This window comes from Callionymus lyra, chromosome 19 (genome assembly GCF_982586985.1).
Source record: "Callionymus lyra chromosome 19, fCalLyr1.hap1.1, whole genome shotgun sequence".
In the NCBI taxonomy this organism is placed as follows: Eukaryota; Metazoa; Chordata; class Actinopteri; order Syngnathiformes; family Callionymidae; genus Callionymus; species Callionymus lyra.
Window position 1 is genome coordinate 14,641,719 of NC_141836.1, and position 20,813 is coordinate 14,662,531.

General features: G+C 37.9%; 2 protein-coding genes across 2 annotated transcripts; both read left to right on the forward strand.

The window, feature by feature from the left end:
• Positions 1 to 1,242: 1,242 nt before the first annotated feature.
• Positions 1,243 to 5,052, forward strand: susd3 (sushi domain containing 3). Its single transcript, XM_087781511.1, has 5 exons — positions 1,243 to 1,507; positions 2,398 to 2,592; positions 2,655 to 2,790; positions 2,868 to 3,041; positions 4,379 to 5,052. Exons 1-5 carry the CDS (start codon positions 1,426 to 1,428, stop codon positions 4,629 to 4,631), a joined length of 840 nt encoding a protein of 279 aa, XP_087637637.1. The 5' UTR covers positions 1,243 to 1,425; the 3' UTR covers positions 4,632 to 5,052.
• A 161-nt stretch (positions 5,053 to 5,213) lies between these two features.
• LOC148059649 (caspase recruitment domain-containing protein 19-like) lies at positions 5,214 to 9,060 on the forward strand. The gene is made up of 5 exons (XM_087781558.1): positions 5,214 to 5,242; positions 6,330 to 6,501; positions 6,567 to 6,723; positions 8,834 to 8,899; positions 8,972 to 9,060. Exons 1-5 carry the CDS (start codon positions 5,214 to 5,216, stop codon positions 9,058 to 9,060), a joined length of 513 nt encoding a protein of 170 aa, XP_087637684.1.
• The last annotated feature ends 11,753 nt before the right edge of the window (positions 9,061 to 20,813 follow it).

Below are 20,813 nucleotides of genomic sequence, written 5' to 3' on the forward strand. Positions count from 1 at the left end.
TTTATTAGCAGCGACGTTAAAACACAATTTGGGAAATGGAAGCTCGTAAATGTGTTGTACCATTAACCATAAGAGTTTGCCTGAGAAAGAAATCAATCTGAACTTTAGATTTGGAAAAACTCTTAAAGTTAATTTAACTGAGAGATTACAAAAAAGTTGATTTGGAATACAATATATATATATATAATGATGGATACACATCTTAGAAATGTTGCGAAGAGGAGACCGTCTATATATGTGACTTTCTGTGGTTTTAATTTTTGTATTTCCTTCTCCTTTTGAAACATGCAAATCGTCTGAAACCCATTCAACTGCTACATTCATGTGCTCGACACATTTCCGCACATTACACAGGATGTGGTATACGGACTTCGATGCAACAGTATCTGTCGAAAGTCGACAGTTACAGTTCTTGTAAGTGATGTCACTTCGTATGATGCTCACTATTCATTACAGTATTTCCTAAATGATGAAATGAAGGATTGTTGGTCCATAATAATGATAAATAGATAGATTGACAGTTGATGAGAGAAAACTAGTTTGGAAAATATGTGTAACTCAATTGCTGTACAGCTCAAAAACTTCTCGTCTGTTTCCATATAAAGGACACAAGAGAAACGCATGAATATAAAGAATAAAATAAACATTTTGATGACTCTTCCAAGGCCAAGCCAAGAGCACTTTTAATAAGCAGAGACGCTGATGGATTCAGGACTGTGAAGCGGCTGTTTGCTCAGGTGAAACTTCTGCTCCGTGGAGAGACACTTATCACTCGCAGCCGGACCAGACCTGAGCGTGTCCTGAATTAAAATAAAAATATTGGGGGAAAAAAACAACCATTTTAATGTGAAGACACGGCACAAAGAAACACTCGCATACAGAGACAGACAGGTGAGCCAGGGGACTCCATAGCACGCAATAAACCCAGAAACATCGCATTAAAGTTCACATTTTAAAAGATAAAACACTAATATTTAGAAACAAACTGAAGGAAGTGACGCAATGTCAGGTAGCTTAATTAAAATAATAATTACAATTTAAGTTTAATAAGTCATGTTAAAACAGTCCAATTATAACTACATTTTACTCAAATAATAATAAATAATTAAAAAAAATAATAACGTTTTTTTATTATTATTATTACGTCATAAAAGTTTCCGCCAATCACAAAGTCCCAAAATGCTCTACAACCGCGTGCACGCCGGGAGCGAGCGCGTGCTTAAAAAAAAACCCAGGCAGACAAGTGGACGGGACAGTGAAGACACGGAGCGTGGACTGCGTGGATGTGAGACCCCACAGCGGGAGGACGGCGGGGTTCAATCACCAGGGCAACCAGCAGGCTCCCCCAGTGGAGGGAGACGGAAGTGCTTCCGTGAACCGGGCGCCCCGGGCTTTTCCACGCACTTGCGTCCGTGTTCCTGCACCATGTCCGCGGCTACAGCTTCTGTGGCAGATGTGTCCAGAGGGGACTTGATCCTGAACACCAGCTGGGAGCGCAGTAATGCGGGTGAGTGTTTTTATTATCATTAAATATAATTTATGGGTTAAAGTTTTATCAAAGAACCTACTTTTTTTTTTTTTATTATTTCGTTTAATTCATTTATATTTTTCATTTGTAAATAATTTCGACATGGATTCAAATAACAACTACGTTTCATTTTTTATATAATTATGTTATATATTTTTAAAATTTTATAAAGTACAAGAAATAAAAAGGAAGCAATGACGTCATATTTAGTTGACGAATTTTATCTTTTATTAATTAAATGAATGGTAAAATTCGTTGAATTTTGAATATTACACGGAACATGATGTCGATTGTTATACATCCCGAATTAAAAAGTTTACACTTCTGTTACTCCGGGGACTCCGGTTTCCTCCCATAGTTCAAGAACATTCAGAGGTCGATGGGGAAGTTGAGGGAAATTGTTGGTGTGTGTGTGAGTGGTTGTTCGTCTTTGTGTGCCCTGCGATGGACTGCCGTCCTTTTCAGGGTTTCCCCCGCCTCCCACCCAAAGAAGTTGGGATACACTCCAGATATCCACGACCCTCATGAAGGAATAGAGAATGAATGAATGAAACGTTTGATAAATTATTGGTTTAACAGAATTTCTGACAAATTTATTGACTCATTTGGTTATCAATGAACCGATCGACTTCCTGCCGTCGCTGGAAAACACCGAAATTGATGTCGCTATTTATTTCCAGCCTCCGACAGATTGTGTCACGATGAAGTGATCCTCTTACGCTGCGAATGTATCCCAGCAGACTCTGGACTAACACAAATATCCACCCCCCACCTCACCCAGCTCTCATCTAATGCTCTGTGCTTCACCGATGATGACTTGTTCAACATGGCCTCCGACAACCGTAACGCAACCGTCTTCCTCTCTCCAGGTCGCTCGGAAAACCAGTGCTCCCCGGTTCCCCTCCCGGCCCTGGGCACCCAGAGGATCGTCCAGGGCAACGGGACCAACGTGGGCACGGTCATCTCCCTGCAGTGCCCGGCCATGCACAAGCTGATGGGAACCGAGCTCAAGTGCATCCTGAGCAGCAACGCCACCAAGTGGTTCGGAGCGCCGTACTGTAAACGTGAGTACCAAAGATCTACGTGTTTATTTAAAGTATTTTTTTGACCATGATCCCTTCTGCAGCTTTGATCAGCGACTTCGGTTTCCGCGTGGCCGTGCTGGCGTCCATCGTGAGCGTGGGGATCATCGTCTTCATGTCGCTGGCGTTCATCACCTGCTGCCTGCTGGACTGCCTCAAGGAGAGCGACGGGAAGCAGGAGTCAGTAGGAGAAGGCGTGGAAGCCGTCGTCGGGGCGAGCTCTTCTGATGTCGTCTATCTTCTTCTTCTTCTCGCAGAGAGTTGGACCTGTGGCAGTGGGAGGAGCCGCCGCCGTCGCACCAGGAGGACGTCAGGAGGCCTCGCCGAGGACACAAGAGCAGGAACAACAACAACAACAATAGTCAAGAGCAAAGGCTTTCGCTGTGGGACGCACACAATCCTGTCTTCTGTGACGACGTGCCAAATTACAGGTGTGTTAAAATTGTTTGTACCCACTTCAGACACAAGTATTTTTATTGTGACACGTGTTATAATACACAGGTTTTACTCCATTTAGGAAATAAAGTTTAAATAAGTTTGAGAGGTTGATGTTTATATCATATATATTCATATATAAGGCCAAGTTTGATTAAATTAAATGCTTTCACACCTTGTAGTTGGACGCTGAATTGCGTTTTCACATGCATATATTACACATGTATTAAACATATATTACACATTTTATGAATATACTGTAGATGTATTGAAATCTGTTTAGTGCGCCTGAAAACTGTGTTTAAATTATGTTTTAATTCTCTTTTTATGCTTGGCTGTTTTAATTTTATGTACGCTGTCCTGGAGTGCAGAGAAAGACGACTATAAATAAAATGTATTATTATTATTATGTATCATATGTATATAATTTGTGTATTATACATATATTACATATAAATGTACAAATGTTACATATACAGTATTATGTTGCATGTACATTTATTATGTATGTGTTTCTATTATGTATTATACACTACAAGTGTTGCATATATTAAAATTAGTAGATAATACAGATATGAATCACATGTATAGATTTATTATGCATTTATTATAAATATATCACACCTGTATTACAGATCTAAAACATGTTGATTATATCGACATTACACATATTATTACACATTTCTCGTACATATATTACACATGTTTTAAATGTTTATTACACATGCATTATAGATGTATTACGGTAAAATCATATATATATTACGCATATATTGTATATCATTTTACACATGTAATACCTATATATAAATTCTATACATGTCATGGATATATTACATATACACATGTATTATACATATATCACACATGTCTCATACATTTACTGCACAAGTAGTATGCATTTACTACACATGTATTATACATATAGTACAAAAGTATTATTAAAAATACTACACATGTATAACAAATATAGTAGAAATGTATTTCAAATATACTACACAATCATTATACATATATTACACATGTATTATAAATAAACTCCCCTTTTATTATACATACGCTACTTGTAAATTATACATATTTAACACAAGTATTTTAAATATACTACACAAATATTTTAAATAGACTACAAATGTTTAATACATATATATCCTCTGCATTATTAATTTTACACAAGTGCAAGTGTAATACAAGTATTAAACATTTATTACACATGTATTATTCGTGTATTATACATCTATTACACATCTATTATAAATATACAGCGTTAATAAGCAGGGTGTTTTAGTTGTCGTCCACACACAGTGTGTTCATTGAATGTCCGTCTTCACAGGTGTGAGTCTTCACCTGTGAGTTCTCTCCCTGGTCTGGAGCATGTTGATCCACTGCTACCTCAACCCTCCACTGCACTGACCTCTCACCCCAGACCTCCTCCGTCCCTCTACCGACCAACCTGGACCAACCACACGTCTGCAGCAGCCTCTCGTGGTGCCGTGCTGCAGAACGGTCCGAGCCGCGGCCCAGAAGCCAGCCACAGGTCCATTATAAGAGAAAAAGAATTCTCCATCCGGGTTATATCAGTTTGAGGAGAACTTGTCGCAGAAACTGAACCTCGGCCAATAAAGACTGAGAGCAGCTCGGGTCGACAGTGAGGCCACACCGCCCTCTGCCGGTACACTGCAGTCATTGCCAGTGTCAGAGCTGGTGTGACTGCTCTGGGCTCAGACTGCTGGAGGATTGCCCTTCATGGAGATTCCCGGAGACATGTTGGATTATCACTGGGACACAGTGGCACAGCGAGCAGCCAATGAACTCATGAACTCTTTTTTTATTGAGCTTCTGACTTATTTTCTAAACTGACTGTCTGTGGTGTAATGTAAGCAAATGTCATTGGACTTCAGGACCTGATCCAGACTCTCAAGCTGTACTGTGATTGTATTTCAATGAGTGTGTGTGCATTAAACCGAGGTCAATAAAAGGATTCCTCCTCCAGGGTGAGGGAACAAACAGTCACTCGGGTTTTCCCCGCAGCCATGGCAGTACCAGTCGGTCACTAATCCTCGGGTAACTCAGAGGTCACGAGATCCAAACTGGTAGAGTGTCTGCTCCGACTACAACCACTCGTCCACCTGAGAGGAAGATACGGGAAGCTCTGGTCCAGTGGAAGCATGGCAGGTCTGTCAATCAAGGGTAAGACGTATGGACACGTAAGCTGCCTGCATGTTTTTTGGGAGGAATTATAGGTGGCAAGGGAAGGATCGGTTCTTCATGAACACAAACATTGGATTATTTGCACCTTATATTCTATAATATATTTAATTAGCTAAACACTTAATATATAAGTAGGTAATTTGTATTTAAATAGCGCTTAAGAAGCTGTTGAAATATTTAATTAATTTTAAGAAATGTTCAGAAACGTTTAGTAATATTTTTACTATTGCTTTTATAATACCTATATTAATGTATTATACATATACAGTTATATGTTTGTTTTTTAAAAACATTTTTTCTACCTGTAAAAATGTAATTTACAAATATTATACATGTATTTTTATGATATTTCCAATAATAAAATTGGTTCATTTTGGATTGAATTGTTATTTAGAAACATTTTTTTAATATAATGGATTCTTAAGATAAATGGAAAAATATACATAATCTTCTTTATTTTTTACATTTTTTCATAAAACATATACATCAAAATAAGTGATATAAGAATGTGTACAACGTGAATTGTGTTTAAAAGACAAAATAAAAGAAACAAATAATAATAATAATAATAATGAAAGATTAAAACGGAACCATACACACATTTAAAATATATACAATATATATTATATTATCCAACTTTTTTCTCTTTTACTTGTTGATATTTTATTGATTTAAATCTTATTACATTACGTCTGTTTACATTCTCAGTAAAATCATGGTTAAATCAATTTAAATATATATATATATTTATATTAATTATAGTAGACAAGAGTTTACATCATTGAAAGTTTCCCCAGAAAAATAATCTGTTAAAAAAAATATTATTTATAGAATGAGTTCAATTAAAGGTTCATTTAAAAATAAAATGATCGTAATTCCACGGGTTTCACGACTGATCGTAAGTGTCTCTGCTGTCATAATCCACTTAAACCCGCAGCAGTGGATCTGTACTCACCTGTGTCAGGTGCATTAAACCTCTTAGTCTTTTATTTTCAGGTGCAAAAGTGAAGCCAAGTCCGGCTTATCGAGTCGTCTGGAGAGCAGAAGACATAAAGTGTGTGTTTGTGGTCCAGGTGTGTGAAGGAGATGATCTTCTTAGATGTCCACAGTTACCAGCAGCAGATGCGCGTGGACCTCACCTTCCTGTGCGCGCACACGAGGATGGACCAGGAGCTGCTGGAGACCCTGGTCCTGCAGCTCAACAGGATCCACCCGCAGGTCCTCAGCGACACCGAGGCTGGCAGGGTCAGCGTGTGACGTCACCAGGGGGTCAACCCGAGTCATAATAATAACTGAAGCCTGTCCTGCAGTTCCGGAGCCTGGCTGTGCCCGCAAAGGTCAGACTGGTGGAGATGTTGGCTCACCTGCAGTGGAGAGGAGAAGACGCGTGTCACGAGTTCTACAGAGGACTCCACATCCACGCCGAGAACATCTACTGTGGGCTTCCGTCCAGGCTCGCGCTGAGAGGCGAGTGGACTTTTTAAAGTTGACTCTGTTTAATTTAAAGTTTAAAGTTTGTGTCGATTGTAGAGAGTTTAGAGCCAACATCCTGCAGTGACGAGGAGCCAGACCAGGAGCCGAGCAGAGGTGAGTCTGGACTCTGACCAGCAGGGGGCACCATTGCAACAGCAAACTGCACAACAAGCCTTTTATTCAGTTAATACTGAGAGCAGGGTTGAGACGCAGACATCTATTAAATATATATGTGTCTATATGTCTTTAATATATATAATAAACTGTTGTGATGAGCCGTCAATCAAAATTAGAAAAGGGAAGAATTAAAATATGATGGAAACACTTAAGAAAAAATAAAGCAAGTTAGAAAAGTAAAGAAAGAAATATCAACGTAAAATAAACATATTTATAAACCCTTTAAATAAATATGATGAAAAAAGTAATTTTCCTCTAAATATGATGTAGATATTTGCTCCATTCATTTTGAGGGGCAAGACATTTTCACAAAAGTTACACACTTTTTTTTTAACAAAAACACGTAAAAAAAAAAGCTTTATTTAAACTTAATACAATAATAAACACAAAATAAAATTGTTAGCTGTTGGAAAAAAAATGACTTTGTTCTACTCTGACCTCTCGAGGTTCTTTCTGGACCAGGGTCAGGCCCAGGTATTATTTGTGGCCCTTGAGCAGATTTCATGTGGCCCAAGAGGTCCATTATAAACTGTATTATTCAAGCAGAGAGTTTTTTTTTTTTTAAATAAAACTCTTAACCCTTGTGTTGTCTCAGGGTCAAGGTGACCCGGGGAATCAACAGATCACATCTTTTAGAATTCATTTTTTAAGCATTGACTTTTTACTTTTTTTTTTTTTAAATAAAACTTGTTTACATTGAATTATTTTTTGCATTCATTTCTTTTTAATATTCAATTTTACGCAGAAATATTTCATGCATTGAAAAAAATGTACTGCAAAAACAGAACATTTTTTTCAAATTCAAAGTCAGATTTTGATGCTCTGAAAATGTAGTGTTAAAATGAAGTATGATGGCACACATTTATTTTCGTAGATTACACTTAATCTAATTTACTATACATTTTGTGTCAAGCTTCTGATTTTAGGATTTTAGTCAAGACATAAAAAAAACAACTTGTTTAAACAACTACACATGTTTCAATGTATTTGTTATGACTTAAACTTACATTTCAGATTAAGTATTTAAATAGTTTTTTGTTTTTCTTAACGCACCTAATAGTGCTCAGACAGTATTAATGATTAGTTTTATGTTTTAATTCTAAACAGAGGGAATAATAAACATAAGCATAACCATGTTTATTTGTCATTTCTCTTGCATATTGTTTTTCAACCTATTCATTGGATACTAAATTAGTAGAGGTCTGGGGAAGACAACTATCTAATAGAAGAACATAATAATAAAAACAAATAATGCATCAATAAATAAAGAAAATTCAGATTTATACTGAAGTCAACCTTATTAAAAAATATATTTGACTTTAACCGACTCACCTGCACTTTGACTGTTCTGAGACGTGACTATGAGGAAGAGAGTTGACGTGTAGGATGAATAAATGAACTCTTATTCAGTCGAGCAGCTTCTAATCCTCGCATCAAACATTCATCACGACTCGTCGGCGTCATCGAGGACGTCGTGTTCTTTTTTCACAGAATGCGTTGATTGGATTTTATTGTCTTTTATTCAACTTCAATTGGTATTTAATTGTATTCATCAACCTCCGTCACGCTCCTCTGATCCTCATCACGGTTTCTTTTGAAGCGGTGACTCACCAGCTATTTTTCTCCTTTGGATCCTGACGCATAAGAGCAGCCAAAACAAAAAAAAAGCTAACTTGCCACAAGTCAAACTGTATTATCGACCTCTTTGGCGCACACTAGTTGAACCCCCACCGCCCCCTCCTTCACTCATCTATTATCAACCTATTACATCCACGGCTCTGGTTTTGTGGGTCAGTCTGGCTCACGTGTGCTACTACAGAAGCAGACCCGCATTCCACTGGGCCAGTCCAGTAGGTCAAAGGTCGTAGGGTCATCTGTGTAAATGACATTATGAAGGCGGGCTCCTTCATGTTCTCCTCCTCCGCAGGTCCACTGTTCTTCCTGAGCTGCTTCAGTTTTCTTCTTGGCACTGCAATGCTTTATTATAGCAGAGGTGAGCTACAAAAAAATAAAGCCTCTTAAAATAGTTTTTCTTCATTCATTTTATCTCTGCTGCTGCTTCCAGACGACGAGAGGTTAACATCCACCGGGCTGTTTCTTCACTGCTCTGCAGCGAGACTCAGTGAAAACTCGAGGCAGGTTTTCATCTACTGATGCTTGGAAACTGAAGGACAAAGTGATCAAACGTGGTGCTGATATATGTTTGCCAAACTCTCTTTTTGATGCTTTTACATTTCTACATATAGAACTGCACATGTTGAAATAAATATCATTGTTGTTTATGCCATTGTCGTTTGACTGTCACAGTCACCTGTTTTTTTGAACACAAACTGTGTTACTTCCTTTAATTTGCCAACCAGTGACCTACTTCTTGACATCAACAAGAGGTTTCGCCTTGACTCATGTAGCAGTTCAAGCTCCAGCCACTAGAGGGCTCTACTCTCGCTTTAGGTCCACAACATGTTTATTTTAGCGAACGAAAAATTTAATATTTTAATCTTAGCTGAATCAATTTGGGAATTGATTTCATTAATTAATGTAATATTGGGTAAAAAGTGTTTTAAAAAAATCGCTAAAAGTGCGAGTATTAGGGCTTTTTCGAGGTTTAAGTACTTTTATTACGAGATTGAAGTCGTACAAAATAGTTTTTAAAATTAAAAATATACGTAGTAAATTAAACTATTTTCCTACGACTAAAATTTTTCACTACGAGATTCGAGTCGTATAAAATGATTTTATTACAACATTAAATTCATACAAAATGCTTTATAAGTTAAAAAAAAGATTTTTGATTTTAAGATATATTCTACTACGAGAATTAAGTCGTAGGAAAATACTTTTTTTGTACTACGAGATTCTCGTAATAAAGTAATTTGTATGACTTTAATCTTGTAATGAAAGCATTTTATAAGACTTTAATCTCGTAGTAAAAAAAAAGGTATTGATTCTTTTGTTTCTTTATACAATTTACAGTTAAATAAAGTTGCAACAGAGTTATTAGTAGAAAAAAAAGAATATAACTTTAACATAACAACATTTAGAAAACATATATCTTAAAATAAAAGAATATTAGATACTACAAATTGTATTTAAATATCACTGAAATATAATAAATATAATGGAATCACCTCTGACTGAGGAATGCGTCGTATCACTCCAGGAGTAAATTTGGACAAATGCAGTAACATTAGCTTTTAAAATGTAAAATCTCATGTCTCTGCTGGAATCAATCCGACAACTATTGTTGCTTAAAAGCAGCAAACCAGGGTGTGAAAAAACTCCCTGCCGTGATTTTGTTTTTGTAAGTCGTGCCTCTTCAAAAAACACCTGAGAGCTGCCGCCAAGTTTGAGCCACCGCACGAGCCGCAGACATCTATTATGTATATATATATCTATCAACAGATCAGCCCTGAGAGGAGCCGTGTGTGTCATCTATCTGCTCGTCTGGCTGTTTCCACGGTTACCCATCACAGCTGTGTGGGAGAAAAGGCCACGGAGTGACGTCCGCAAAGTTCTTCCGAAAGATTATTTAGAAGAAACAATGTTTATCTGGTACATGAAGGAAGAGAGATATAAGAGTGTGTGGAAGAGCAGCTGATGAATTGGGGTTTTGGTGACATTGAAGAGTCTTCATTAAAGTTAACAAGCAGGTTCACAGTAGTGTTTGACTCGACAGCTGCTCACAGTCGCGGTGCAACCGAGGATTGTTCTAATTGAACGGTAGCCACCATGGTTTTCACATCGTACAGATTTAAAAAAAAAAAAAAAAAATCTCACCAAACATCTACTCTTGTTTGTCACGCCGGCAACAAAAGTGTGTTGTTGGTCCATCAGACTTTTTCTTTTGTGTGTTGCCGGACAATGGCGTTTCTAGTCGTTTGATTTGGAAGTTGTTTTCCCGGTGGAAGTTTCTCTGCTGGTCTGGTGTGGTCAGGGATGATTGTAGGTCAGGTAGGGGAGGGTCGGGTCAAGAGATGCTAAAAACACGCTGACATGCAAGGATTGTGTTTGCAAACTGCACAGTAAGGCAACACCTTTTTTTGTTGTTGTTGTTGTTGTAAAGACCAGCAACAACAAAACAACCCAATGTCTTTCGCTTGACCTGTGAGGATCCGTCCGTCGACCTTTTAACCCCAGACCAGATGACCAAAAATCATCCAGCTCAGAACCCAAATGAGTTTTATTCATCACAACAAGCAGTATTTTTTAACTTATTTGCTCCAATATCAACATTTTATGACACTAGCTGTTGCTTCGATTGCCCCCAGACGAGACCTTTGACAAGACGTCACTGTATTTCCGCTCTGACGCCTAATATTTTGTCATGACACTTTATTTGTCGCCTCATGCTGCCAAAGGTCAAACACGTAAAGTGGCTGCTCTGCTTTGTGAGCATCTGTGTGCGTGTGTGTCTGCGTGTGTGTGTGTGTTTAGCCTGAGGTTTGATGCAGAAGGAAGTATATAGGCCGCTCAAATCACGCACCACCGCTTCCATTATTATCTAAAGCTGAGGGACTGAGGTCAAGATAGACGGCGACGCAGGAAGGAACGAGTGAAGCCGGCGTCCACTGAACGTGAGGCGTGTGTCCGACACGTGACGAAAAGACGACGAGAAATCAATGGATGACATGATCCCTCGCAGCATCCTGCATCATAAATAGAAACTGTCAAATATTGACCTTCTCTAAAAAGAGTCAGACTAACCTGCGGTTCACTGACCTGTCGCGTGCTTGACTGCAAACATTTGTATGCATGTGTAAGCCGGCAAATATTACCTCGTGGTCTGCAGGGCAATTTCCTAACATCAACGGAAACGCCTTGTTTTTTACCTGAATATACATTTTTATAAATGTTGAAACTAAAATGTTTAGTCTGAATTTATTTTACCCACATAGGGTCAGTATCAAACTATTATTATAAATAAACAAAACAAAATAAAAATTAATATAAATGCATATTTGTTTTGCTCTTAAAGGGTAAATATGTAGTAAGATAAGTAAGAAGCTCATTTTAATCCAAGTTAAAAAAGGCAAGAGATACAATTAATTCTAACACAGTTTTTCTTATAGTATTGTTATTATTATGATCTTATTTTTAGATTTTACACATCAGTTTTCAGTCGATAAATGATGCCTCATCTCTTTAGGAATCTTAATGAATAAACAGATACTTCATAATAATTGATATTTAATTCATTATTACCTTTCACTTTCATAATAATAATTTTTTTACTTTAAGGTTTTTGCCTTTTTTTATTGCCAGTGTTTAAAGTGTATTTTAAAATATTAATTTCAAATACACAATCTCACTTTAACATGTATTAAAATGTATTTTTACACCATATGTTCCCATATGTTGTTATTTTGGCGAGGTTTCTATCCAAAAGGACTCTTTGGAAATGTGTTTGTTTAGGGTAAGTAATTAAATAAATATTGTGCATTTTTAGTAACACTTTATGGTGGTTGTGTTTTGAACTAGTTTTTGTTGTCTGATGTCTGGATCATGAATATTATGTAATTAAATTGAATGTATTTTTACTCTTTTTTTAAATTAATTATTGATATGTCATGTTTATGTAAATTATTATTATTATTTTTTAATTTATTGTACTTTTATTTTTATTAATATCTTTTAAATTAATTTGTATAATTTCATTATTTTATTCATTAAATGCCACCACAAAAAATCCTGTGTTGTGGCAATAAGAGTTTCTCATTCTGAACCTGTCAACCCTTCATACAAAGAATCTCCATAAACTAGACACATCTTAACGATGTTGAGGTTTGCTTGAGGTTCTTCTCACAGGAATATTCCATGAAGACAAACGTGTCCCTTGACGGACGTTTGTGACGACGCGTCCACTAAAGACATGAGCTCACCAAGGTCTCCCGAGTGCTGACAGCAGCACTTTGACCAAGTGAACTCTGACCTGGTGTCAGCCCTGGTCGTCATGGCGACATCCAGAGTGCTGCTGGTGATGGGCCTGTTTGTCAGGAGTCGATGGACTTGACGTTGGGGACGGGGCGGGTGTTGCAGGAGCATCAATCCTGCTGCAGGGGTGAGAGACTTGTGAGAATAATCATCAAGGAGGAAGAAAAGGATCCTCAGGAGGCGACTAATGCGGGAGGATGAAGTTATTATCTCTGAGATTAGAGAATGTTCAAGCCCGATGTAAGACAAAAAAAAACAGCACTTGGGAATGAACTTCTCCGGCAGCGGCGGAGTGTCATGTTAGCAAGAGCGGCCATTAGTTTCCGGTGCAGCGGTGGCATGAGCGGGATTATCTTTGAGACCTAATTAGCAGAAGAAGCTATTACACAGGAGTGACCTTTGAAGACAGAACCATTAGCGCTGCAAGGATGAACTTGTAACACGCCCATGAATGCATGATGAACATGTCACGAGTCAGCATGTGGCATGTTCCAGATCTCACTTCCAAAACTCCAGGGTCATCGTAAACATGTCCTGCTGAGATATTATTGAATGGGATGTTTATAATATGTTATATGTTCATTTGTATACTCAAGAAGGATCTGTCTCGCCTGCAGTTGATACAAAACTCTGCAGCGAAGAATTCTGACTTGCTCTAGTAGGAGAACTCACATTTCCCCGATCCTTAAAACTCTTCACTTGCTGCCAGTTTCTTTCAGTATCAATTTTAAAATTATGGTTCTTATTTTCAGAGCTATTCATGGTCAGGCTCCACCTTTTTATTTGTGCAGGCTTTTTCCTAATTTTCTGGTAAAATGTGTTCTGTTTTTGATTGTTAAAGCTTAAAATGAATGTTTAATGTTTAAAATTACATGTATTTGTGAAGTAAATAATGATATGGTGTAAAAAAAAAGTGTAAGGAAATAAAAAATTGGTAAAGATAAGTGGTTAATTTCTTATTTCAATATCATTACTGTAAAATAAACCTGATATAGAAGTTACCTTAACCCTTGTGTTATCTCAGGGTCAAGGTTACCAGGAGGCAAAAAATAAATTTGTGTTCACCTTCACCCAGAGGCAACACAAGGGATACCACAATAACATTTGTTTTTCGAGTCCCCTTGACACTGAGGTAACACAAGGGTTTTTTCCGCCTCCGGGTCACCTTGACCCTCATGTTATAAAAGGGTTATGATGGCAAAAAACGACAAAAAATGATTTAGTATTTAGCATCACAATCGCTAGCTACTTGCGCTATTGAATTGTTCTATGTAAGCTCGTATCAAATTGCATTTATATACATTTTATTTGTTGTCTTATGTTGGAATCATGTGTAGTTTATTGTCAACTATGCTGGTGAGGTCCGTGAGAAACATCTTTAAGGGATGCAGATTATTTTTTTATTCTTAAATAAATCTGATCAAAAATGTGTGAATGTGTTTCTTGGATTAGGCTTCCATTTTTTAGATGGTGACAAAAATATTTTGAATAATTGATTTTAATGTTGACCATTATATTAATAATTATCGGTTTTGTTGGCCGTTTTTATTGGCAACATATTTGTTTGTCCTCAAGACAAATATCATCCCTAGAATAGAATAATCAGAAGCACCATTCGAGATCTTCTAGACATGTCTGCTGAGTCACAGCCATAAATAAAAGCCACAATCTCACAGATATTCTTCTGCTGGTTATTATGCAATAGAGAGATTAGAGTTTGTGACGCCAAAAAAACACTGGACTCTGCACTTAAAAGAGAAATAACAATAGACGGGGAGGCATGACAAACATCACTCTGACGCTCAAGCAGACGCCATCGTTGGAGTTTTTCACGGCGTCAAGGCCGAAGAATTCTCCCAGCGAACACGAAATAATCAGCAAGTCCATGTTCCGCCTTCCCCTCTTTTCTCACAACACACGTCTGCAGCTGCAGCCTGACAGACCTAGTCGAGCATTGCCGGTACAAACTGCCGTCCTCCTGAGAAGTGTTTCATGTGCACCCTGTAATTTGTGGCCGGGCCGGCTACAGCGGAATAATGATGTCTTTGGGAGATTTATCACATCGGTGGGCACGACTTCACTGGTGGCTGTTTTCAAGGAGCTTTTTTTCTAAATGGCTTTATTATAAGATAAGAAAAATGGCAAAAAATAAGAGAAACACACAACACTTAGATAAGTGAGTTATGACTTAGAAATAGATGATTTGAATTTAAATTATTTTTTCTAAAAACAACAGCTTTCGCCGAGGGGAATGTACGTGACTTTACTTTTTAAATAAACCTCAGGTTTGTTGAAGGCACAAGATGGAGGCTCACATTCTGGAACCACAATTTGTTCCACCCCCCAGTAAACACTTGTTGCAATTCCAGCTGGTTCGTAAACCTCAGGTGTAGATGGCTCCGTACGGCTTTATTAACAATCCAAATAGTCTCCTGATGCAAGTTCTCGTGGTCCACTCGGAGCTTGAAAGATTCCTAAAATATCTTTGTTAAAAAATCACCTGTGAGGTCATTCAACACTTCATCAAAAACCCTGTGCTTTGTCCCGAATCGTGCACTTCTCTAAGGGCACTGCTTCGTTGGAACACTATCGTTGACACATGCTTTTCGCCAATGATAACACATTATCAAGTTTTTGTTGTGGTCAAATAAGTGTTTTCTCGCTACATTTACGCCGGTATCTGCTCAAGGACGCGTCGCCAGTGACGCAGCTTCCATTTAGCGTCACCAATATGGCGGCCTTTAAGGGTGGAAAGTGTCCATCAATCCACACTCAATTCTCTGCCCAATTGAGTGCTCATTGCACACTACATTTTGGCACACTGCTCATTGGGCCGCACTTGTGCGCTCAAGATAAATGGCTCGAGTTATAAGCGCTTGACTATTTGTATTATCGCCTCACGGTGAAAGTTTCTCTCCAGAGCTTGACCTAGCATGACACGTATTGCACGTTTCTCACATGCAGTCTGCTATCGTGGTCCGATAAACGAGGCCCGTTGCCGTGGAGACCCGTGTTTGTTTGACCTCTTTGGGTCAACACGAGGGCACCTTAGAGTTGCACGACAACATGCCCGAAAAATTATAGCTGTCTTTTAATCCGGGGTTCTACTACGAGTCTCTCCTGGATGACCAAGCGTATCTGTATGATTGGTTAATGGTTGGGCATAAGCTCTCTTGGTAAACTTGAGAATGTTGTCAATAAAACATATTTACTTGTTGAATTTAGGGGATCTGTAACTTACAAATTGAACATGAAGCTGTTGAAATTGTTTTCCAGCTGTTTTTTTTGTTCAAAGCAAAATCATTTTGCATGGAAATAATTGAATATCATCTCATGGTCTTCAAATAATGAACCTCATGTTCAGAAGCCTGATCAATTCTAAGCAAAATTTGACTTCATTCTTTTGGGGTATTTTTTCCAGAGCATCAAGAAGGAATTGTAGGCGAAATGGATGATTGACCTGCAGAAGAAAGTGGTATATTTTTAGTAAAAAGGAGGAATTCGTAGTTGTTAAACTGATTATTGCAGTGCCACCTTCATCACTCTGGTGTTTCAGTGAATCATTTTTGATCATTCTGAGATTCATTTATCATTCTTCACCAAAAAAAAAAGAGCTAAAGATTTTAATTATGTAACAGCCTTTTAGGTTGTGGCGAACGTCCAAGAAAAAGGTAAACTCAGTGAACTTGAACGCCTCATCACGGGACACAATTCCCAGGATTTCACATTTAATCAGGAAAATCAAGTTGATTGGTTGCGAGTTAAAGAAATGAAAAAAAAGCAGTTGAGTGATATGAAAACCAGAGTGTTTCCGATCCTTTTGTGTTTTTTACACATCAGCACTTCTTTGCTTTCAATCCGTCACATCCCATGAGAAATCTCTCTCTCTCTCTCTTTTTTCTTTCTCACCTCAAACTCTGGCCGTCCTCCAAATCGGGATCGACCGAACTGTAAATCTAATTTCCATGATTCTCTGTTGGGCTTTTAGTTTTACAGCCTCGCAGCAAAGCAAACATGTCTGTTTGGGAGGGCACTCTGTAGCGCCGTGGCACTCAGAAAATGAAAACTCTCTCTGGGTCAAGACGGGAATGCTGCAGTGCCGAGCTTACTGCTTAATCAGAAAGAAATATAGTCGACAATGTGCTGACGCTGTAATCTGACGCGCGGTCTTGGGTTTCGATGCAACAAAGGAAGAGATATTAAAAGCTTGTGGAGAGTCTTTGTGCTCCCTTGACCCGATTCAGTTCCTATTGGCTCTCCTCAGTGATCGACAGCGGTCGTGTTGTTGGGTCACGGATGGATCAGCTTTTAGTTATACCATGAAAAAACAATTGAGAAAACAAGTTGTTTTAATTGTAGTCTAAATTATTCAGGGTATTTTGTTTTCGACTTGACCCTGATAACACAAGAGTTAAACAGAGTTTTATTTATTTTATTTTGGTCTTTATTCTCCGCCATCTCTGCCTTAACACTAAAATGTTTTCTCTCTACAAAAAGTAACTTTTATGTCATACATTAAGTGTTTTTTTTGGTACAATATAAACTTCAGATTAGTGTCAACTTTTCTGTCAAGCTCTCTGAGGCCATACAGAAGTCACACGGTAGTCTGGATTTGGCCCTCAGGCCATAGGTTTTGACATGCTAAGAAACTTAAAGAGACAGTTTGATTTATTGTTTTCATTTTTATTTCTCTCTTTTTTTGAAGACTCTGGTTTTAGTTAGTTAGTTGGATATAGGATTCATAGGGTTAATACATGCCAGTTTAGCTACCAATACCTATTCTTTTATGGAAACATTTTTGACATAAATGGTGTTAACCAGATCGAAAAGCAACCATTTTTGAAGAATTTGGCGTCACTGAATCCTAGCACTCGTCATCGGAACTCCCCCGAGAAAATCCCCTTTTTCATGTTTTCTCACGGACTATTTATCCTTAAACATATACTGACAGAACATAAGTTTCATTTTATTCTCTCAAAGTTTTAAGCACCTTTGCTGTTCCAAAGTTCCCAGTTTGAGCCCAGTATCAGATACAATCTATACAATAACCATCACTATTGAAGACCTGGAGGTTTGGCTTCACTGAAGCCGAATCCACTGTCACTTTTTTAGCACTTTGTTGCTATTTAGGCATTTTATTAAAACAAATAACAACTAAATAAACCCAACCCAAAAAAGAGATTATTTCTGCCTATCAGTATGTGAAATGATTTCATTAAAACTGACTCATGCACATGAAACTCATAATACTTTCTATTCGATTTTAACAGGTTGTCCCAGAGAGCCAGGGTCACAAGGTGACATACAGACAACATTCTGGAAAGTTTATAGCATCGTTAATGCTTTTATTTCCTTCCTCCTCATAAATATTTCGCATTAATTTGTAAGTTATCGCGATGACACACTATTCCCCCTCCCGCTTAATAATAGACTGCTTTTTATTGCTATCACAACAGCATATATATATATATATATATATATATATATATATATATATATATATATATATATATATATATATGTTATATATAACAGCACGTAATATTGCTACACAAAACAGTCATAAACAAGCGACAACAACTCAGGAAGACGTTTTGTAAAACACAAGTGAACACCGAGGTGGAAACAAAGAGGCATTCATTATTTATGAGGTCACTCGGGTGCCAACAATTCTTTACTCCTCGACAGTCATCTGACTGACATGTCTAGAAACAGTCCCCAAGTGACAGATCTAGGGGCTGCTGTTACCTCAACAGGTGTGAAAACAGAACCAGGTGAGTTATATATACTTCAACAAAATCCCGCTTTCATTTTGTTTTCATTTGTGGAGCATTGTTTCCTCCATAAAAAATCACTTTCCGCTCTTCTATAAAGTAATTAAAGGTTAGTTTTTGCAGGGGATTCCATTTGAAAGGAAAAATAATTGTTTTATTAGATGCCATTTTCACTTGACTTCACGTTGCTTTAACACTTTCCTTTATTTACGAGCTTTGTCTTGGAATCCCTTTCGCCCAACAAAACTTTAATTTGCCTCATAAAAGAGCAAAGGTGGGAAAGTACAGAGCGAGCGCTTTGGCAGAAATCGCTTTGGAAATAAAGGTGACTGTGATAAGTCACATGACCATCAGGTCTCCTGATTCAACCCTTCCAAACACAACACTTGTCAGATAAGGTATCAAAGTGTTACGTGCGTGACTTTTACTTTTCCTGGTTCCGTTACCTTCTTTATCTCGGCCTTTGTCCACCTCTTTCTATTGTTTGCAGAAATGGAAATAACTCCACTGTCGAGGACAAATCATAACTGACATGTTTTTCTCATAAAAATAGTTTCAAAAAATCTCTCCTTCTCTAGCTCAGCATTAAACCCGAAAAGCAAAAAATTCCAGTTGAAAATGTGATCAATATTGTTTCATCTACATACATTTAAATGTAAGAACAAATCATTCTAATTAATGTTATCTCAATTCATGTTCTTTTCATTCACGCAACTTTTGTTTTAATGCCAGTTATTGCATTTTATTCTTGGAGATTTTGTCAGATGGTTGGTTCCTTGAAAGTTCCTTGAACTGATGAATCATTTTAAGATTTTGCTGGTAATCGATTGATTCCTTGGTTGCCCGGATATCAAGACTGATCTTTATTCTGGTTCTTACTTTCATAGCTATTCATGGTCAGGCTCTATATAAATACAAATTACTTACTTACTTACTTATACACCGGGGGAAAAAATGACAGTTCAAAGTTTGATGAATCACATTTACTTCCACACTTCTTCCAGCCCAGCTTTGTTTATACAACGAGTCCCTTGGAGGTGGAGGATTCCGGTGAAGCGGAACCTTAAAGATTGACCAATCACAGCCGAGTGGGTTATAGTAAACGAGATTTCAACTCCAGAAGAACAAAGTGTGTTTAGTGGACGGGGCTCTAGTAGGAGAACTCACATTTCTCCGATCCTAAAATCTCTTCACTGGCTGCCAGTTTCTTTCAAGATCAATTTTAAAATTCTGGTTCTTACTTTCAGAGCTAATCATGGTCAGGCTCATCCATATATCAGTGATCTGATCCAGCCTTACACCCCTCTTGCAGGCTTTTCCTTAACTCTCTGAGACTCCTGTGTTGTTCTCAATGTTATCTTGATCTAATGTAAATATTTCAATTAAAAGTGAGTTTTGTAAAAAACAGACACATACTGATAAGTAGAATAGAGGTCCAACATCTATTTAAAAGAAACTTAAATAAACCAAATAGTTGCCCTTTAACCCTTGTGTTATCTCTGGGTCACAGTGACCCCCTGGCCTGGAAAAAAAAACGTTTTGAGGAATCCCAGAAGACAAGGGATACCACAATACACATTTTTATTTGTTCAGGCTTTTCCTTGATTTTCTGGAACTCCTTTTGTGTTATCAGTTTTATCTTGACCTTTAAAGTATATACTTTATTGAATATTGTTTTGATTGTTTAAGCGCTTTGTGACCCTGGTCTGGAAAAGCGCTCTATAAATAAAAATTACTTACTTACTTACTTACTTACACATTTGTTTTTGGGCCTTTGGGTCACCTTGACCCAGAGATAAGACAAGGGTTAACAAAGGTAATTCAAAATAATGTAAATTATAAAGAAAGGATTAAGATGAATAAGCCAATACTATTTAATAATTCCCATCTATTCAGGGTGTCCCCCCACTTTTATATTATGTTTTTAGTGTAAATGGATACATATCAGGACACGCTTTTTTCCAGTGCATCTAATAACCTGCTGGTGTCGATCCGAACACCCCATCTTTGTTTAAAAAACGGGGTGTATTCCCAGCAGAACTCCCCGGTGCAGCAGCAGCATGTGTGTGTGTGTGTGTGTGTGTGTTGCTCAGGCTGGGCTGTGATTGGCCGCGGGCTGCAGTCGCTTCCATGGGCGTGGAAGCCTCAGCGAGGCTGAATGAGACACATTTCTGAGCCACACCGGTGCGCGGACCTGGCGAA